Raw genomic sequence first — 20,315 nt, 5'->3', positions numbered from 1 at the left:
CCCCCAAAATGCAAAAACTGCACAAATGTACTTATAACCCATCTGCTACATCTACCACTCCAAATACTATGCCTATCCAATGGCTATGAGCTCAGTTACTGCGTAAAAGAGGTCCGTGGAATAATACATTTCGTTTTAAGTCATTACAAACCATTGTCAGTATGTTTATATTTTATTTAAACAAACCTGTAATTCTCAAAACGTTTATATATTTTATAGATGCCATTTTCATTCTTATTAAACAGGCAATGAGATCGTCAAAAGCAGAAGACTCCTAGAAAAATTCGTGGTCCATCGGAATGACGTTTCTGCAGGGCTTTTAAATGAGCTGATTTTATAATGTCAAAATAAGAGATGAATGAGCTGTCAACAGGCGACTAATGTCAACTGGCATTTTATGATATTTTCATCGGATGCTGGTGTTATGAGTTATATTGGTACGTGATGTTTGGGAAGATACATTTCTGCTAGCTAAGTTAATGACATCTCCGGCCTGCTTTGTTGCAATACCATACACAGCTAACGTCATGCTAGCATCGCTAGCTAGTTTGTTAAAGAACGTTTTAACTAGCTAGATTACGAAAAAATAGTTTATTATCCACACATGTTTTATTTGTGCATCAATGCTTTTAATCGCAGGTCATTTTAATTCGATAACATGCCGCTTGTGGTTACTGTAACTAGCTCAATGTGTTAACTTGTTTAGCTATCTAAGTTAGCTAGCGTTGTGACGATAAGGCAAAGCATGATGCTGTGTTGTTTTTGTTTACCTGTGGCTAGAGTCATAGCCTTGTGATATTGCTATGCTTATATAACTTTTCAGCAATGGTAAAAACGATTACAGTTGGTTATTCACAAGTTGTTGAACGAATCATACGTCTAGCTAGCTAGCTGTGGTGAAAATGCCATGAAGAAATGGAAAGCTAGCCAGAATAAGTAACTGGTCACTAATGGTGGTTGATGTCCTGCTCGCTCTCGTCTTTTAGGTGTGGACTGCTCCCTGATCGTTCCCCTCACAGCTTTATAGATTGCCTGCCATCATGGACAAGATTCTAGAGGCGCTGGTCAGCTCCTCTCACTCAGTCCCGGTGAAGAAGGCCATCGTGAAGAAGGTAGTCGAAGCCGCAGAGAAAGAGGTCACGGCGGAGCAATGTCAGGCCCTGTACACTCTCACCACTCGCCTCATCTTCTTGGGTGAAGACGCCTTCCAAAAACAGGTTGGCTTCCAGGTGCTGGAGGCCTATGCACGCTACCACCGTGCTGATTTTGAGCTCTTCTTCAGCAAAGACTTTGTCCTGGGCCTGTTACAGCAGGGCTATGGCCCCCTGGACCGCAAGGACCCGGCCGTGGTTGACTACATCCATGGCTGCCTGCGGCTGCTGATCAGCTGCCCCTCGGTGCTGGATATCTTCTCCATCATCCAGACAGAAATCCTAAGGATGGTGTGTGAACGGCCTGAGCCAGCCCTGTGCGCCCGTCTCGCCACCATGCTCTCAGACTTCATACAGTGCATCCCCCGGGAGAAGACGGCCATTTTGTTCTGCCAGCAGTTGGTGAGGACCATTGGGTACTTCCAGTGTCCTGCCAGCCAGGAGCGGGAGCTGAGGGAGTACGTGGACCAGGTGACCAAGGTCAGCACGTTGCTGCAGAACATCTGGAAGGCGGAGCCGGTCACACTGCTGCCATCTCTGCAGGAGGTGTTCGCTATAATCTCCTCCACTGGTGAGACTGAGGGAGCACCACACACAGTCACAGATGAGCACACACGCACAAATTGCACTGTATGTGTCTATGCATCAATGTCCCATACAAGTTGGAGCGGCAGGTAGCCTAGTGGTTAGAGTGTTGGGCCAGTAACCTAAAGGTTGCTACATCGAATCCCCGAACTGACAAGGTAAAAATTTGTCTTTCTGCCCCTGAACAAGGCAGTTAACCCACTGTTCCCAGGTAGGCCGTCATTGTAAATAAGAATTTGCTCTTAACTGACTTGCCCAGTTAAAAAAAGTTTTATAAATCCTTTGAACAAAATTAGCAGTTTCAAATACAATATCAATTTTTACTGTACAGAAGTAAAGTACATTATAGTATTTTCTAATGCAGTCACCAATTTGACTACCTTCGCCCACCTATGGAAAACCTAGGAATGTCAGGCTTGTTAACACATGCTTGAGACTTGGAACAGTAACTTCTTTGTCATTTTAATGATCCAGGGTGGTGGAGAGATCATGCAGCGCTCAATATCAGACTTGCATTGGGTCACTTGGTTAGGGTAGAGGTTGTAAACAAGACATTTGAATACAATGAATACAACATAAGCTGTGACCCCCCCCCCCCAAAAAAAAAACATCAGTCAATTATACTCAACTTTTTATGTGTTCTGCACAGACCCCTCCTTCGACCCCTCCATTGCCCTAGCCAGCCTGGTCCAGCACATACCTCTCCAGATGATCACAGTTCTCATCAAGAGCCTTACCACCGACCAGAACGTCAAAGACACCAGCATGACTCAAGCACTCTGCAGGTCACTGGGTGCCTTTTACTGTGTTTTTTTCATTAGCTAAACTGAATAAAGGAATCCGTTGTATTTGCAGTGTGTATACTAGATGAGATCTAGTGATTTAATAGAGCTTTTCTGCCCTTATTTACTGTTCTCTGCATCTCTCTCTCTTTCCTTCCTCAGGATGATTGACTGGTTGTCCTGGCCTCTAGCCCACCATGTGGAGATGTGGGTCATTGCCCTGCTGAAGGGGCTGGCTGCGGCGCAGAAGTTCACCATCCTCATAGATGTCACCCTGCTTAAGATTGAACTGGTGGGTAGTGTACTGACCACTCATCGTGTCGAACGGTCGTCTAGCGCTGAACTGTGCACGTGCAGACCGTTAAATAAAAAGCACTCCTTCGATATAAAGTAGTATTTGACAAAAATGAAAACTTGTCACTTTCACGAGGTTGGAGTAATAACATGTTCAACTACTGAAGTCATTGGTTGGAATCTAGGCTGTAGCTTTAGATTTTAAGACTAGTCACAACTGCGGAACAATTTTTCACTTGACGTATCATACCCCGGCCTGATCTGTTTCGCAAGCGTTCCCGGAAGTCTTGCAATGTTGCGCCTCTGGGTTTAGAAACTCTATGGTGATGGCATCTATAACTACAGAGTAACTTCAGTTAGAACTGATGAATAGATGATCACATGAACGAAAATGTGTTCCTGTAGTTTGGTCATTATGGTGTCCAGCAGTATCACTTCTGAATTGTGTGTTTCTGTGTCAGTGTGTGTACAATACATATGCTGTATGTTTTATCTTTGTGTGTAGGTGTTCAACCGTCTGTGGTACCCCATCGTGCGACAGGGGGCCCTAGTGGTTCTCTCCCATATGCTGCTGAGTTTCCAACACTCACCTGAGGCCTTCCACTTGGTAAGAAACACACAATACAACTCGTTCTATTGAGCACCGCATGTCTTTCCCTCCCTCATTCCCCCTATGTAACTGAAATACCTTCAGGCTCCATTAAACTCCATTTCCCAGAAGCACTCTCCTCTCAGCAGGGCTCTTCCACTAATGAGGTGTAAAGTGTTTAAAGCACTATGGTGGTCCTTAAGTTGACTGGTGGTGGTTTAATCTGCCATGATTGTCAATTCATTTTAAAAGGTTGATTATATTTAAGTCAGTGTGACCCCCCCCCCCCCTCCAAGACATAAAGGGAGGTTTAATGTAGCATGTGAAGGTTGATGTTTTTACCAGTCACTACATCAGTGTGTTTAGTGCTATTCTACTGCTATATGCAGTGCCTAGTTTCCTACACAGCACCTTTCCACCTTGTAACAGATTAGAACAGATGTGATGTGCACATGACCAAGAACATCATGTGTACCAGCACTGACTTTTCTGATGAGGATAAATTGACGTACCACGACTGTGATCTGTTGGTTGTCTCACCTAGCTATCTTAGGATGAATGCGCTAACTGTACGCCTGCTAAACGACTTTAATGTAAATGTTTGTCTACAATACGTTCATTTAATGTGTGTTCCCCAGGTCGTGCCACACATAGTGGACCTGGTTCAGAGTCTGAAGCATGACGGCCTGCCCACCAGTAAGGCTTTCCTGCTGCACTTCACAGAGCTCGTCCACTGTATGATGTACCAGTACTCTGGCTTCCCTGACCTCTACGACGACATCCTGGAGGCCATCAAAGTAAGACACCTTGACAACGAGTGATCACACGAGTGTTGTCCTTTTTTTAATGTATTAAACATTTACTGTCCTTATATTATGATCCACCTGACATGGGGGGGGGGCAGTGTACAATACTATGCAGCTCATGTATAGTAAACGGGGTGTATGGAGTGTCTGAATGCTGTCTCCCTCCCCTCTAGGAGCTACCTGGGCCAGGTGAGGAGAAGATCAAGCTGGTTCTGAACCAAAGTGCCTGGACATCCCAGTCCAACTCGTTTGCCTCAGGCCTGCTGAGGCTGCCGGGCAAGTCTGAGACGGGCAAGACTGGCCTCATCAACCTGGGAAACACCTGCTACATGAACAGTATCATACAGACACTCTTCTCAGCCACAGAGTGAGTAGTGGATTTAGTACACACACAACTACACATTGCATTTATATTGAGTTGACCGCATGGTTAACAAAGCTGTCTATATACATTCTGACTTGAATCCTCTCAAAATAGAATGATATAATGCTGCAATATTTATGTAGGAATTTCTTATGAAATGCTCTGCACAAACCCTTCTATGGTCCTGTCCCAGTTTCAGGAGGCATGTCTTATCATTATGTCTGAATGATGCCACTGCCAACACACTGATGAAGAAACTGCAGCTCCTCTTCACCTTCCTCTCACACACCCAGGTTTGTCTCCCGCTGCTGTTAGTGGCCATTTCAATGGAAATGACTATGGATCCATCCCTGACGTTTCACTTGGTGTGTGTATTCGGTGAGTGATTATTCAGTTTGTGTGTCTCTCCTGCAGAGGGCAGCGTACGCCCCCAGAGTCTTCTTTGAGGCGTCTCGGCCCCCCTGGTTCAATGCAGGATCCCAGCAGGACTGTTCTGAGTACCTCCGCTTCCTCCTGGACAGGTAGTACACCATCTAGTAGACTGTTGGAGCACCCTACAACTCCTTCCTCCTGGACAGGTAGTACACCATCTAGTAGACTGCTGGAGCACCCTACAACTCCTTCCTCCTGGACAGGTAGTACACCATCTAGTAGACTGCTGGAGCACCCTACAGCTCCTTCCTCCTGGACAGGTAGTACACCATCTAGTAGACTGCTGGAGCACCCTACAGCTCCTTCCTCCTGGACAGGTAGTACACCATCTAGTAGACTGCTGGAGCACCCTACAGCTCCTTCCTCCTGGACAGGTAGTACACCATCTAGTAGACTGCTGGAGCACCCTACAGCTCCTTCCTCCTGGACAGGTAGTATACCATCCAGTAGACTGCTGGAGCACCCTACAGCTCCTTCCTCCTGGACAGGTAATACACCATCTAGTAGACTGCTGGAGCACCCTACAGCTCCTTCCTCCTGGACAGGTAGTACACCATCTAGTAGACTGTTGGAGCACCCTACAGCTCCTTCCTCCTGGACAGGTAGTACGCCATCTAGTAGACTGCTGGAGCACCCTACAGCTCCTTCCTCCTGGACAGGTAGTATGCCATCTAGTAGACTGCTGGAGCACCCTACAGCTCCTTCCTCCTGGACAGGTAGTACACCATCTAGTAGACTGCTGGAGCACCCTACAACTCCTTCCTCCTGGACAGGTAGTACACCATCTAGTAGACTGCTGGAGCACCCTACAGCTCCTTCCTCCTGGACAGGTAGTACACCATCTAGTAGACTGCTGGAGCACCCTACAACTCCTTCCTGCTGGACAGGTAGTACACCATCTAGTAGACTGCTGGAGCACCCTACAGCTCCTTCCTCCTGGACAGGTAGTATGCCATCTAGTAGACTGCTGGAGCACCCTACAGCTCCTTCCTCCGTGACAGGTAGTACACCATCTAGTAGACTGCTGGAGCACCCTACAACTCCTTCCTCCTGGACAGGTAGTACACCATCTAGTAGACTGCTAGAGCACCCTACAGCTCCTAAAACCTGTATGACTCCAGGTACAGATGGAAAGAATGTATGTATAAATCTAGTGTTTTGAGAGAATGATTTTAAGAAGTTAAAGAATTCATGTTCACTCGAATGGGTGTTATTGAAAAGGACAGCTCCATTTATTATGCTGGTAACATTCATTTGCATGTTGTATTTTTGGTTGAACTTTCTCTTGTCTCCTCGTGTTCTGTTGCCAAGGTTACACGAAGAGGAGAAAACCATCCAGGTTCTCATGACAGCCAAGCCAAATGTCTCCCCTGGCAACGGACCGAGTGACAACACCGGGGGTGGAACCTCTGTGGAGGATGCCAGAGTGTCACCCGTGGCCCCTGTGGAGGGGAAGTCTGAGGGGAATGATGAGAGGACGCTGATTGAGAGGATGTTTGGAGGCAGGCTGAGCACGGGTATCCGCTGTATGACATGCAACAGCGTCTCGGAGAAAGAAGAACCTTTCACTGACCTATCCCTGGCTTTCTGTCCCTCCAGCCTTCTTCAGAACGAGGGCCCCTGCCAGGGGGCTGTCAATGGGGGCAGCGAAGCTCCCGAAATAGGCCCTTCTCCCAAACCCGTCACGACCTCCACCACCAGCGTCCATTTTGTTCCAGGGTCCAGCGAGCCACCGCTGTCTGTTCCTGACCTGGTGGACTACTTCCTGGCGCCAGAGATCCTGGACAAGGAGAACGCCTACTTCTGCCAGAAGTGTGGCTCGCTGCAGCGGGCGGAGCGGGGGATGAGGGTGGTGGCGGCGCCCGAGTACCTCATCCTCACGCTGCTGAGGTTCTCCTACGACGCCAAGTGCCACGTGCGCCGCAAGATCCTGGACAACGTCACCATCCCGCCGCTCATGAGACTGCCTGTACACGCCCCTCCACCCAAACACTCTTCGTCCTCTTCCTCGCCACCATCCTCTCCACTCCAAGTGGACTCGCCCGAGAGCAGCGAAAACCTGGCCAAGAAACTGAAGCCGTCACAGAGAGAGGAGGAGGAGACTGGGCTAGAGGGCGACAACGGGATGGCAGGAGGAGAAAGTGAGGTAGGGGTGTGGCCGGCGGCCCAGTTCGTTCCCTACGTCCTCAGCTCTGTAGTGATGCATTCTGGGATGTCGTCGGAGAGCGGCCATTACTACTCCTACGGCCGCAACCTCAACGGGGCCGACGGAGCCCAACACCACCTAGCCAATCCCCTCGCCCTGGGGGAGGAGTCTGGGAACGGGCAGACTGAGCCCATCGCACTCACTTGCTCCGGGGCGACTCATTCCAAACAGGAAGTGGAGATGTACGGAGGCCAGGCGGCCGGGGATTGGCTGCTGTTCAACGACAGCAGGGTGACTTTCACTTCGTTGGGGTCGATTCAGAACGTCACCAACCGTTTCCCCAAGGACACGGCCTACGTGCTGATCTACCGGAAACAGGATGTTACCAGGGGGCAGAACGGTACCGGGGGAGTGACGGCCAACGGCATGCGACTGGGCTCTGAACCTCCGCTGCAGAAAGAACTGATGGACGCCGTCACCAAGGACAACAAGCTCTTTTTACAGGTGAAAGAAGGGGGTGTGAGGAGTTACAGTGTAGTGGATGAGGAGTTACAGTGTAGTGGATGAGGAGTTACAGTGTAGTGGATGAGGAGTTACAGTGTAGTGGATGAGGAGTTACAGTGTAGTGGATGAGGAGTTACAGTATAGTGGATGAGGAGTTACAGTATAGTGAATGAGGCGTTACAGTGTAGTGGATGAGGCGTTACAGTGTAGTGGATGAGGCGTTACAGTGTAGTGGATGAGGCGTTACAGTGTAGTGGATGAGGCGTTACAGTGTAGTGGATGAGGCGTTACAGTGTAGTGGATGAGGCGTTACAGTGTAGTGGATGAGGCGTTACAGTGTAGTGGATGAGGCGTTACAGTGTAGTGGATGAGGAGTTACAGTATAGTGAATGAGGAGTTACAGTATAGTGAATGAGGAGTTACAGTATAGTGAATGAGGAGTTACAGTGTAGTGGATGAGGAGTTACAGTGTAGTGGATGAGGAGTTACAGTGTAGTGGATGAGGAGTTACAGTATAGTGGATGAGGAGTTACAGTATAGTGGATGAGGAGTTACAGTATAGTGAATGAGGAGTTACAGTATAGTGGATGAGGAGTTACAGTATAGTGGATGAGGAGTTACAGTATAGTGGATGAGGAGTTACAGTATAGTGGATGAGGAGTTACAGTATAGTGGATGAGGAGTTACAGTATAGTGGATGAGGAGTTACAGTATAGTGGATGAGGAGTTACAGTATAGTGGATGAGGAGTTACAGTATAGTGGATGAGGAGTTACAGTATAGTGGATGAGGAGTTACAATGTAGTGAATGAGGAGTTACAGTGTAGTGGATGAGGAGTTACAGTGTAGTGAATGAGGCGTTTTCTGTTTGCTCGTGTTTATCCAAGGGCTCTACTCACTTTCATTTACAGTATGTTCATTTTTGGTTTGAAACCTTTAAAAAAGGAAATTGTCTCTTTTAGTTATCAGTGCATTTTTTTGTTTCATCGAATGAACTCTTAAATTGGTGACGTGTAAGCAGCCTCTTCCATTGGCTTAACAAGTAGGACAAGCCTCGCCTTTGACCCCCACCCTCTTAACCACTAGAGGACAACAACCCATATTATAATAATCTACTTTCATCTCTCTCTCCATGACCAGTTTTAGATAACAGGGTAGCAGAAGGGTGAAAATCCGATTCACTCCAACCAATTATCTCTACATAAAAGCCCTCCAGTCCCAACCTGTGTCGGCGCCTGTCATTTCTGTCACTAAATACAGGCCAAGGAGGGGTGACGCAGCCATTAGCATAACCGTTTAGTGTGATCCTGACCTAAATGATGCATCAGGCTATGCTAATGTATTGGCCCAGGGAAGTGGACTGTGTTCACTTATGATCACGCTAGCCTCCAATAACCTTCCTCTAATTGCTTGATTAGCATGGGACGCTGAGGTGCATGCGTATTTACATTTTAGTCATTTAGCAGACGCTCTTCTCCTGAGCAACTTACAATTAATGCATTCATCTTAAGATGGCGAGGTGAGACAACATATCATAATCTTATCAGTACATTTTCCTTCGACGAAGAAGTTATCAGCAGGGGTGCAACTTTCACTGGGGATGGGGGGGATAAGCCCCCCTTACACACACACATTCTGAAATAGCATTTTTGTTCCCCCCCAGTTTTATCATTGGAATGTGATACAAAACAAGGCAACCATGTGCTTTAGGACCATGCGGAGGCCTCTGAGCAGTCGGTAGGCTGTTTGGCGTGTTTATCTGACTGGATACATTTTTTTATTTATTTATAAATTATGTCCCCCCCACTTTTAAAACCAAAGTTGCGCCCCTGATTATCAGCAAGGTCAGTGATGGTGGGGAAAATCTGTTTTTTTTTTTTGTGGGGGTGGCATCGATATGTCAGACACGTTTCCATATTCTTCATGGTATTTCTGGTAATGTCAAGTCACGCTTTGTTCTTCTCTTTTGGACTTGTTTTTGGAATTTGTCCTTTCAACTTGTGCCCATGTTCAAAATTTAACAGGACCCTGTTTTCCATGTATCCATTGACCGGATTAAAGTAGTTCAGAACACGCTTTGATCAAAACATGTTGCAAGTATTCAGAAAGCCAACCATACACATGTTACACATTTCCTTTGTGCTTTCAAGATGCAATTAGTCAAGTTAAATTTCATGAGTCGGTAATCTCTCAAAAAAACAACATTTCAACCACACTTTTGCAGTAACCACTAGAGGACAGCAGAGCTGCATTTTCTTGCTCAGACAGAATACCCAAACTCCTGGGTCATGCTCATTAGGACAGGCAACATTTTAAACCGTTCTGCAACGGAAAATTAAACTCCAGGTAGTCCCTGCCTGTTTCTGTTTTCTTCCATTTGTTCACTAATGAACGACCCTCTGAACAGTGTTTTAATGGTCCCGAACTCCTTTGTCCAATAGGAACAGGAGCTGAACGCACGGACCCGAGCTCTCCAGGCGGCCTCTGCCTCCTGCTCGTTCAGGCCCAACGGACCAGATGACAACGAACCCCCGGGCAGCTGTGGTCCCTCGGGGGGAGGAGGAGGTGGGGGGTTCAACACTGTCAACAGACTGGTCTTCTGATGGAGGAGGGACTGGGAAGAGTGAGTGAGAGACAAGTAAATATAGCACTGAAAGACCACTGGACTCTATATATGAGAGACATGCACAGAGAAGTCTGGTTGGCTACTCATCCAGTGGAAGGTGAAGCACATATGAACGTAGAGAGAGAGAGAGAGCGCTGAAGATCTTGGAGGGAGCACTTGAATACAACTCATAATGTACACGCCCACATGGACTTAAATCCAACACAACACTGAACTCAACACTGGACTCAACCTTACAGTGAGGGTCTTCTCTCTCATGTCTGGCTCTGTCGTTTTATTTTCATCCATAACTCACAACTTTCTGCCTCGGGACAAGCTAGACCTCAACCTTTTCTGGTTTGCATGCATTTCTTTCTTCTTTTCAAGCGGTGGGTTTGATTTTTGATAAGGAGATTCATTGATGTGTACTTGTCTTAAGACATTTTCATATGCAATAAAATGTACAGATATGGGTGTGAAAGTATATTCAATAAACATGGAATATGATGAACTAATTCCATGAATATTGCATACAAAAAGTACAAGATGCGATTAATCTTTTAATACAAATTGTGTGTATTTTGCGTGAAAACAATTGCATGCTGAACGTTTGACAACGTTTTTAAGTGGGGTTATGGTTACTAACATTGACTCTTTTAATTAAGTTATTCATTCAGGGATACTTGTTTTTGTTGCAGATTTTGTGCCTTTTTGTTAGATACTATTAAACCAGATTTTACAAGCAGAATTTGACTGGAAAGACACAAACCTCAGCCTTGCTGTACAGTGTTTTAAAGTGATCTACAATACATGATTTCCCCCAATATTAAAGATGAATTGCTGAAAGGGTCTTGTTTGTGTCTGCCTGCTCTGTGCACCTAGCGCTACCCACAAGCCCCCCTGGTGAGTTTTACACATTCTTCTCCACGTTTCACATTCTTCCACGAGTGTCATTTAGATGCTTGTGTATTATTGTCTTCTCTGAACACACTGCAGTAGCTAGCTATCGGCCGTGTGAATGCATGGCTGTGTTCAGCTTGTAGTCATACTGAACATTACATGCACTGGTCATGGTCCTTTGGTTTCCAATTGGACACTTGATGTTTGAGTGAATGTTAAGACTGGTTTTGAGGCACTGTTAATGATTGAATGTCCAGACATTTACCTTTGGGCGGTGTTCCCATTTAATGAAGTCTGTTGCTGTGATACAGATGAACGGCATGCTAAGTTGCGGTAACATTCCTCTGCAAGTGTGAATGTGATTTCATCAGAGAACCTAGAGGGGTTGGGTTGAATGCGTTCAGTTGTGCAGCTACCTAGGTATCCCCTTTCCCTTCCCTAGATCAAAGACTGAGCAGAGTGGCTTTGAAGCTGTAGCCAAGACCACCTGCTTCAGATGTGGTGCGTTTATCACTGCTGTGGCGTCTCAATGTTTCTCATGCACAGTCCCGGCATAAGGTCAATTACCGGTGCTCTTCTAAGCCCATAGGTGAATATGTTTGAGTAAGAATGAAGGAGTGTCCAGGAAGAAGGAAATAAATCCGTCCTCCTTGACAATCTTGTATAATACCACGGGTCGTGTTCATTAGGCACGTTCTGAAAACTGGGAGGTACTATCTGAACATGTCCGTTAACAAAACAAATGCAAATTTTTGTTTTACGTTGCACAACATTTTGAAATGTTTTTGTCACGGTGTGCCCTAATGAACATGACCCAGTAGAGAGATTATAGGAGTAACAGAAGGGAGAGTTCACCGTGATGTCAGACAGATCTCCCATGGGAAAGCCTCATCATTCAAATGACCAGCCAGGATAGGTTTCCTTACCCAGTGGAAACTGACCCAAAACCTCTTAGACGGGGCCCGACGTGTTATAGAACCCTTACCCTCTCCAAAAGGATATCGAGAAGCATCTTTCTGTAATGGGTCTTAAAACAGTAGCATTAGACTTGCAATAGTGGCACTACATGAATAGGAAATGGGAGAGAATGGTATGCAACGGTTGACCCTATCAGCACACTTGCTGTTACTAATGGCATAGCCAATATGTGTAATGTAGCAATGCAAGCTTGTGGTTTGCAAATGGGGCATTTCTGTGCTATTCGGTATCCCTGCCATTAGGTTTACAACACACTGTAGTAGTAGCACTGTAATCGCCTCAAAAAGCATTTGGGAAAAATCAATGACACTCAATTATTAATTGACCGATCCATTTGCGTTTCACTTGTACAGTTTTGTAAGGACACATCAAAAGTTTTATAGAGCAATGGCATTCCCTGTAAGTTACACAACTCAGTGTTGTATGATATCAAGTGTGGCCTTTTTTTGATAGCACCAGAGCAGCTTCATCAGCAGGTTCAGATTGCCCAAATATACTGAACAAAAATATAAATGCAGCATGTAAAGCATGTTCATGAGCTGAAATAAAAGATCCGAGAAATGTTCCATACTCACAAAAAGCTTATTTTTCTCAAATTTTGTGCACAAGTTTGTTTACATCACTGTTAGTGAGCATTTCTCCTTTGCCAAGATAATCTTTCCACATGACAGGTGTGGCATATTAAGAAGCTGATTAAACAGCATGATCATTACACAGGTGCACCTTGTGCTGGGGACAATAAAAAGTCACTCTAAACTGTGCAGTTTTGCCACACAACGCAATGCCACAAATGCAATGCCACAAATGTCTCAAGTTTTGAGGGTGTGCAATTGGCATGCTGACTGAAGGAATCTCTACCAGAGCTGTTGCCATATAATTACATTTAATGTTAATTTCTCTTTTGCACGCCCAGTTTTTGATTTGTTAAAAAAGTTTGAAATATCCAATAAATGTCGTTCCACTTCATGATTGTGTCCCACTTGATGTTGATTCTTCACAGAAAAATACAGTTTTATATCTTTATGTTTGAAGCCTGAAATGTGGCAAAAGGTCGCAAAGTTCAAGGGGGCCGAATACTTTCGCAAGGCACTGTATATTCCTTATAACTGTAACTCAGTAAACTCGTTGAAATTGTTGCATTTATACATTTTTTCAGTATTGTATGTAGATTTGCCAAGCTGCACTTTTTAGGAACAACTTTTTCAGTCTATTGCATTTATTGCCATTGTGGCAAAACAACATCCCTCTGGGAACATATGAAGTACACTAGAATTCATTTGAAGTTATGAAATACTATTATTGTGGCGGTGGGCTTTAAAATGGATGCTATAACCCCTCTTATTGCAGAGATTTCAATGTGATAACAATGAAGGCAAAAACCAACGTGGGATGATTTGATGAGCAGCTAACATCCCCATACAAATACAAATCATGTTTTGATTGTTTTTATTTTTCTGTGGTTGGCACGTCAAATGCAATTGGTTTTAATGCCTTTCTCATAAAAGTTTAAGTCCCTTGCAAAAGCATGAACTCTGGAACCACTTATTTAAAATGTAATTTAATAAACATAATGCCTTCTCTGTCTCCCTCCCTTCCTCTCTCTTTTTCCAGTTGTCTATTGGGGACCATGAAGTTGGGATTTATGCTCCTGTTAAGTTCCCCATTGACTAGCATGGCTCAGCAAAATACCAGTGACTAGAACTTTTACCACAGCAATATCTTTCTTTCAGCTCTATGGTGTCACAGACCCATCTTGAGGAGCACACAGTTAAAAGGAAAAATTATCTCCCAGGCTGAATAGGATTTTGGAAGAGATTGACAATTAGGATCAATAGTATTATGGATGGTAGACTGACAAATGTACTCTATTGTTGTCCTCAACTGCTGTATGGAGCTATGCTGTGACAAATATCTTTAATGGCTATGTGAATGTTTAAATGGATTAATATTAGAATGTAAAGTCTCACTCACAACTGGGTGGGTCATGGCTGTACTTAGTTGTGAATCTGCATATGATTAATACATTGTTTGAATGTTATTGTGTTGCCTGAGTCATACATTTAATAGTTTTTTTTTAAACTAGGAAAGTCAAATAAGAACAAATGATTAATTACAACAACAGCCTAGGAACAGTGGGTTAACTGCCTTGTTCAGGGGCAGAACCACAGATTTCTACCTTGTCAGCTCGGGGATTCGATCCAGCAACCTGCCGGTTACTAGTCCAATGCTCTAACCACTAGGATCCCTGCCGCCCTGTGATGGCTGTTGTGCACAATAATAGTTATTAATTTGTATTAGTAAGTTATATGAAAAGTTCATATTTGTTTTGGTACATCAGTTGACTATTCGTTAATCACAACAATATTGATCTTCATGTATACTATGCTCAAACCCATTAGAAAGTGGCAGTCAAATATTATAGATGCACTTACAAATACAGGCTAATAGCCAAAATACTGTGGAGAGCTTTTTACCATTACAATAACATTCCAGGATTCCACAGATACTTTAACCCTCATGGGAACTCATCTCTGTCAAATTGCCAATAGTCAGGCTCAGGGTCTACAAGAACAACACTTCTAGAGTCTTCAAGGGATGGATAGCCTACTCTTGCAATGAAGCAACAAAGACATTTCATCCATTTGGGCTCCTGAGTGGTGCAGGGGTCTAAGGCACCGTGTCTCAGTGCTCGAGGCGTCACTACAGACACAATGGATCGAATCCAGGCTGTATCACAACCGGCAGTGATTCGGAGTCCCATAGGGCACCCGCAGAATTAGCCCAGCGTCGGCCAACATTGTGAATAGAAATGTGTTCTTAACTGACTTGCCTGGATAAATAAAGGTAAAACATATGACGAATAGATCTGTTTTATTTATTGTTGCTGAAATTATAATGTTCCTATTCGAGTTTTGTTGTTTCTGGTTTTGGTGCTCACACTTACACACATATATATAATGTAATGGCAATCGCCAACTTTCTAATTGTACGGTCATTTCTTCGAGGTTGCATGACTTCGAGCGCACAAGTGGCGCGCATTGTGGTAAGTGTAGTTTCCACGTGCGCATGGCATGAGAGGTCCTACATTGAACACTGGAATGCAGTTTCTTTGTTATTCCGTTCAGTCATTAGAAAGCCATCTTTTCCCAACGGTATTCAATCAGATGGGTGTAAATCAATACTAACCATATGCAAAAAATAATTGATCAAAATGCGGTTATTTGTTTTGGGGGGAGAAACGCCAAACAATTGAGAACTACATGTCCCATGGCGTGTTGGTTATTTTTTTCCTGCACGCCGCCTCTCCCTCTGCCTGCGTGTTCCAAAGGAGGCTGTCAGGCTGAGTTCAGGGAAAACACAGAGCTGCCGATCTGTCAATCACAATTAGCAACCACAGGGAGTGAAACTGGGAGGAAGGTCGGTGAAACGCTACGTTTTTGGGTGAAAAGGCATTGTACTTTCCGTGAAACAATTATGCGTCGGAAAGGAGAGGAAAATAAGTATCCTAGTGTGCTTACAAATATTTGTTCTACTTTGGAAGGAATTGCATAAAAGCGCGTTCACTGAAAGCCAAACTCGGCGAGTTTCACTTGCAAGCAACTATTCTGCTTGGAGTACGAAACCTATCCAGAAGAAGGTAACCACGGACGCACGACACTTTGGGATTTAATTTGGCTATTTAACACACTTCTTGACAAAATAGGTTGATACATTTCAGAGAACTGTCGTAAAGTCGCTGTTGGTGACTCGCAGCGCAGACTAGGAGGTGTGACGGTATTTATCGCTTACCCAACTCATAAAATCTCAACCAATGCGACGTATTTTTTTCCCCTGTTTTTTTTTTCCATTGACCGCTCCCTGTCAATATTTGCAGGTTCACTCAAAACAATCTCGGCCTAAACATCCAGACGGCGAGGAAGAAAGGAGGAAAGATGAGCGGGGGAGATGTGGTGTGCTCGGGCTGGTTAAGAAAATCTCCTCCAGAAAAAAAGTTGAGACGTTACGTAAGTCTGAGCTTGATCATATTCATGTCTTGCTTTGGATCCTTACCACAGAGCGGATACATTGTAGCTATTCAAATGTAACACTTTCGATTATTTCGAATTTGCGTACGTTGCCTCGCTAATCACTTCCCCCCAGCTGCACAAAGTTTATGCAGCATCTCGAATCTTTGTTTGCTACAACACAATTATCGACAATTCATGAATAGCAAGAAGTGGATTTCAAATCCGATTATAGTATTGTATGGCCTCCTAGGCTACATCTTGTTCTGATGACAGCCTGCATGCTGTTGAGCTTTTCAGTGATTTGATGCAAATTCCAACATTGGGCCTATTTCAAAGCATTCATGAAAATGGTCCCATACTGTGCAACATTCGCATTCCAAGGCAAGGCAACTGAAATACTCATAGCATAATAGTTTATGAGCACATGCTTTAATGTCAAAATCCTAAGTGTAGGTTTGACTAATGTATGGATCTAACAAACAGATCACATTGACAACTCTCACAATGTCGTGAATGAATTCCAATTGACTTGTGTTCTGAAAAGGAATGCTTTTGAAAGCAGTTCCTGGTTGTCACAGGAAATGAGAATGTTCAGTCTTCTCCATAGTCTAGTCTATGTAGACTCACGCCACTTTGATACCGAAGTGACTTTTTTTGTAGCAGGTTAGGAGGACTTACGCAGCACGTTAGGAGACTTGAGGTTAAGGTTACAAAAAATGCTCTCCTAACCTGCAACAAATCACTTTGTATCAAAGTGGCGTGAAGAGTGTCCCATGTAGACTCGACTCGGCCTACTTACGAGACAGGGAGGTAATGCCCATATAAATCAGTACACTATTGAAATGATATGAAAATGCATTTCAATCGCCGTTGCATAGCTAGAACCCTGTTATGCAAAGTAACGGTTGTCTCTCTATGAATCACACACTTCTTTGGAAGCTGGATGTTATTGTTGATAGTCTTACATGACCTTTGTTTGTTTTTTTTTTACCTGAAAAGTGTTAACATTCTCACACCCATAATGAAATTGCCACCCTGTATATGTCCCTTTTGTTGTGTGAATCAGTGGGCGAATCAGTTGGCTGTATATTAGTTCCCATGATATTGGATCTGTTATCTATCCAAAGAACATCTATCATCATTGTATTCGTGGGCCCTCTTATCAGTTGTATTCGCTCCTAATCTACAAAGATGGCGTATTCAAGGGACTGCACGCCACATCTCTGAGACATCAAATTGCCATTTTTAAGTCTTGCTGTGGCCAAAAGGCTGTTAAGTGTTGTATTTGTGGCTTATTGGATATCTCTATTGAATATTTGCATTGGGAACTGGACGGCCCTGCGCTCTACATGTTTTCACAGCAACCAGTTCTCCTCAACTGATCTCTCAGGGAGAATCTCAATTGTATACCCTTCGCGCTGCCTCAAAACCCATTGGAGGTGAAGGACCTCTGGCTTTCTCAGCCAACGGGTTTTGAGAAGGAGGTGGGGCAAGAGGAGGATGCAATTGAGATTCTCCCAATGTCTCTGATTGTCCATACTGAACCAAGGCATCGCCTGCCAAATACCGTTCCCTCTGTACCCCCTCTACTGATGTTATGATCAATCTGAATCGGCACAGAACTCAGTTCATAGTTCTCCTTGTTACTACAGGAGTTTGTCCTGACTGAAGCCCTACTTAGTCCTAGTTAGAGCCTGTTTTTTTATTTAACCTTAATTTAACTAGGCAAGTCAGTTAAGAACAAATTCTTACTTACAATGTCGGCCTACCGTGGAACAGTGGGTTAACTGCCTTGTTCATGGGCAGAAAGACAGATTTTTACCTTGTCAGTTCGGGGATTCGACCCAGCAACTTAATAGGCCCGATGCTCTAAGCACTAGGCTACCTGCCACCCCAAATTTAGAGCCTGTATTGAGGGCCCAGAATGTTTCCTGTTCAGGTCACATGGTCAGGATAAGAAGTCCACCCCGTAGTCATGATTAATCGGCACCCGGCGCTCAACACTCCTTCTGTCCTCGTGAAGTGTGACAATCAGTCAGCCGGGGGGATGTAGGGGTTACTATGGAGTGGTTAGTGGTGGTGACACAGTAACCATGGTGATACAGTACCTATGCCTCCCACAGCAGGAACAGATGAGACAGGAGACTCTGATCACATGACACTTAGTGACCAAAGTTCCTTATTCCCAAGACACAGGGTGTGTGTGATGTTTTAACTGAAGGGTAGTGTAGGGAGCCAGCCCAGCTGCTGTACACACTGAGGGTGTGTAGCTGCTAAGTTGGTGGACTGCAACACCCCGAGGTGTTCATTCATCAAGTCCATCTTACTTACAGCAGGTCACTCTGAAGTGACAGACTGGGAACACTTATCCTTATGTGAATGGAGCACTGAGAAGGGTCTACTCCCTTAAAAAGTGGACATTTTGTTAATAATCCAATGGGTAAATGCAGTGTTGCATTTCACCAGGCCCCTGAGAAACCTGATAATGACCTGATTGCACTGTAGCCTACTACTTCACTACCCTCAGGTCTATAGACTAGTGTGTATTTATTTCACCCTACATTCATTAGGCCCTAAGAATGTGTTTATCTATTTGTATGATTTGATACATGTCCATTCTGGCCTAAATGGCTTCATTGTGCCCCTATAACAGCCTGTTCTGCTGCTGCCTCTTTGTGGCCCTGTAGGAACAGCCTGTTCTACTGCTGTCTCTGAACAACTCTTTGACCCAATTCATCTGATTCACACGTCTGCTAAAGCCTGGCGGTGTCTGTTTAAACACCGCTTTTGTGACCTTTTGTGTGAAAGTTTTGGAACTGTGTGTGTGTCCTTAATGGTGTTCGACGATATGAATGGCTGTATGTTGACCCTGCAAAGTGTTAATAAGGATCTTTGTGGTGTAGATGAGGCCCTGCATGCAATATGAGAAGGAACACTGATCACTGGCGAATTGTTGTTTCTGGTTGAAGCTGTTAGCTGGAGACATTTGGCAATTATGTTAGCACCTCTGAGAACTGTTGTTCTGATTAAAGAAGCAGTAAAACTGGCCTTTAGACCAGTTGAGTATCAGCATTTGTGGGTTCGATTACAGGCTCAAAATGGCCAGAAACAAATAACTTTCTTCTGATACTCGTCAGTCTATTCTTGTTCTGAGCATTGAAGGCTATTCCATGTGAGAAATTGCCAAGAAACTGAAGATCTTGTACAACGCTGTGTACTACTCCCTTCACTGAACAGAGCAAACTGTCTAACCAGAATAGAAAGAGTGGGAGGCCCCGGTGCACAACAGAGCACGAGGACAAGTACATTAGTGTCTAGTTTGAGAAACCGACGCCTCACATGTACTCAACTGGCAGCTTCATTAAATAGTACCAGCAAAACACCAGTCTCAACGTCAACAGTGAGTTTCCAGCTACAATAGTAATTTACAACATTAACAATGTCTACACTATATTTCTGATCAATTGATGTTATTTTAATGGACAAAAAAGTTTTTCTTTCAAAAACAAGGAAGTTTCTAATTGACCCCAACCGTTTGAACGGTAGTGTAGGTCTCCTTCTGGCAAGGGTTCTGAATGTAAAGGTGACCTTACAGATACAGGGATGGGTATTTAGGTTGTGTGTGTGTGTGTGTGGAGGTGTTAACTGAGAGGGGGGGGGGGGGTCAGAGAGGTGATTCTGCTGCTTGTTTATCAGGGAGACGGGTCATCTATAGACTGTACAGGTTGATTTAAGTAGACCTTCTGTTTGTGTGCCCTCTCATTCTCCAGTGGTGACCCTTACTGTCGTGAGCATTCAGCCTCTACTCTCCGCAGTAGCTCCAGTCCAGACACGTAGCCCTGCCGGCTGCCGGGAGGTTAACCACTCTGGGCAAAGTTTGTCCCCGGCTGGCCAACTCAGCCCCTGATTGGATGAGATAAAGGGTTAAACTGTTCAGTGGCCTGCCTGTGTCTGCAGCACCGCCCTGTTTACCGGCAGGCAGAGCACTGGGCAGCTCAAAGTGCACACTAAGGCCTTTTTTCTATTTTGTGGAGACATGTAGACACACAGACAGCGTATATAGTAGGAGCGTAACCATGACAGTGCAGCTCCCCAGAGAAAGGGGTCTCTGTCCCATCTAGGGGCCATACGCTGGCATATAGACTTCATGGACCACAGTGTTGTGGCTGTTTA

At 44.7% G+C, this 20,315-nt stretch overlaps 1 protein-coding gene and 1 pseudogene across 1 annotated transcript; both read left to right on the top strand.

Annotated features, from left to right (window-relative positions):
- The first annotated feature begins 42 nt into the window (after positions 1-42).
- LOC124013045 (ubiquitin carboxyl-terminal hydrolase 38-like) lies at positions 43-11,107 on the top strand. Its single transcript, XM_046327165.1, has 12 exons — positions 43-111; positions 246-437; positions 987-1,722; positions 2,386-2,521; positions 2,681-2,810; positions 3,318-3,419; positions 4,040-4,198; positions 4,381-4,574; positions 4,765-4,864; positions 4,986-5,092; positions 6,315-7,653; positions 10,094-11,107. Exons 3-12 carry the CDS (start codon positions 1,041-1,043, stop codon positions 10,253-10,255), a joined length of 3,111 nt encoding a protein of 1,036 aa, XP_046183121.1. The 5' UTR covers positions 43-111; positions 246-437; positions 987-1,040; the 3' UTR covers positions 10,256-11,107.
- A 4,378-nt stretch (positions 11,108-15,485) lies between these two features.
- LOC124012039 overlaps positions 15,486-20,315 on the top strand; it is a 72,017-nt pseudogene continuing 67,187 nt past the window's right edge.

This window comes from Oncorhynchus gorbuscha, linkage group LG24 (genome assembly GCF_021184085.1).
Source record: "Oncorhynchus gorbuscha isolate QuinsamMale2020 ecotype Even-year linkage group LG24, OgorEven_v1.0, whole genome shotgun sequence".
Classification (NCBI taxonomy): domain Eukaryota; kingdom Metazoa; phylum Chordata; class Actinopteri; order Salmoniformes; family Salmonidae; genus Oncorhynchus; species Oncorhynchus gorbuscha.
The sequence above is the reverse complement of the archived record's forward strand: the minus strand, read 5'-3'. Positions and strand labels throughout refer to the sequence as shown.

Bases quoted from the DNA above. Each gene is read 5' to 3' on its own strand.
- LOC124013045 (XM_046327165.1), top strand. From the start codon at position 1,041: ATGGACAAGATTCTAGAGGCGCTGGTCAGCTCCTCTCACTCAGTCCCG. The intron at 1,723-2,385 runs GTGAGACTGAGG...TGTTCTGCACAG, and splicing joins CGCTATAATCTCCTCCACTG to ACCCCTCCTTCGACCCCTCC. The intron at 3,420-4,039 runs GTAAGAAACACA...TGTGTTCCCCAG, and splicing joins CACCTGAGGCCTTCCACTTG to GTCGTGCCACACATAGTGGA.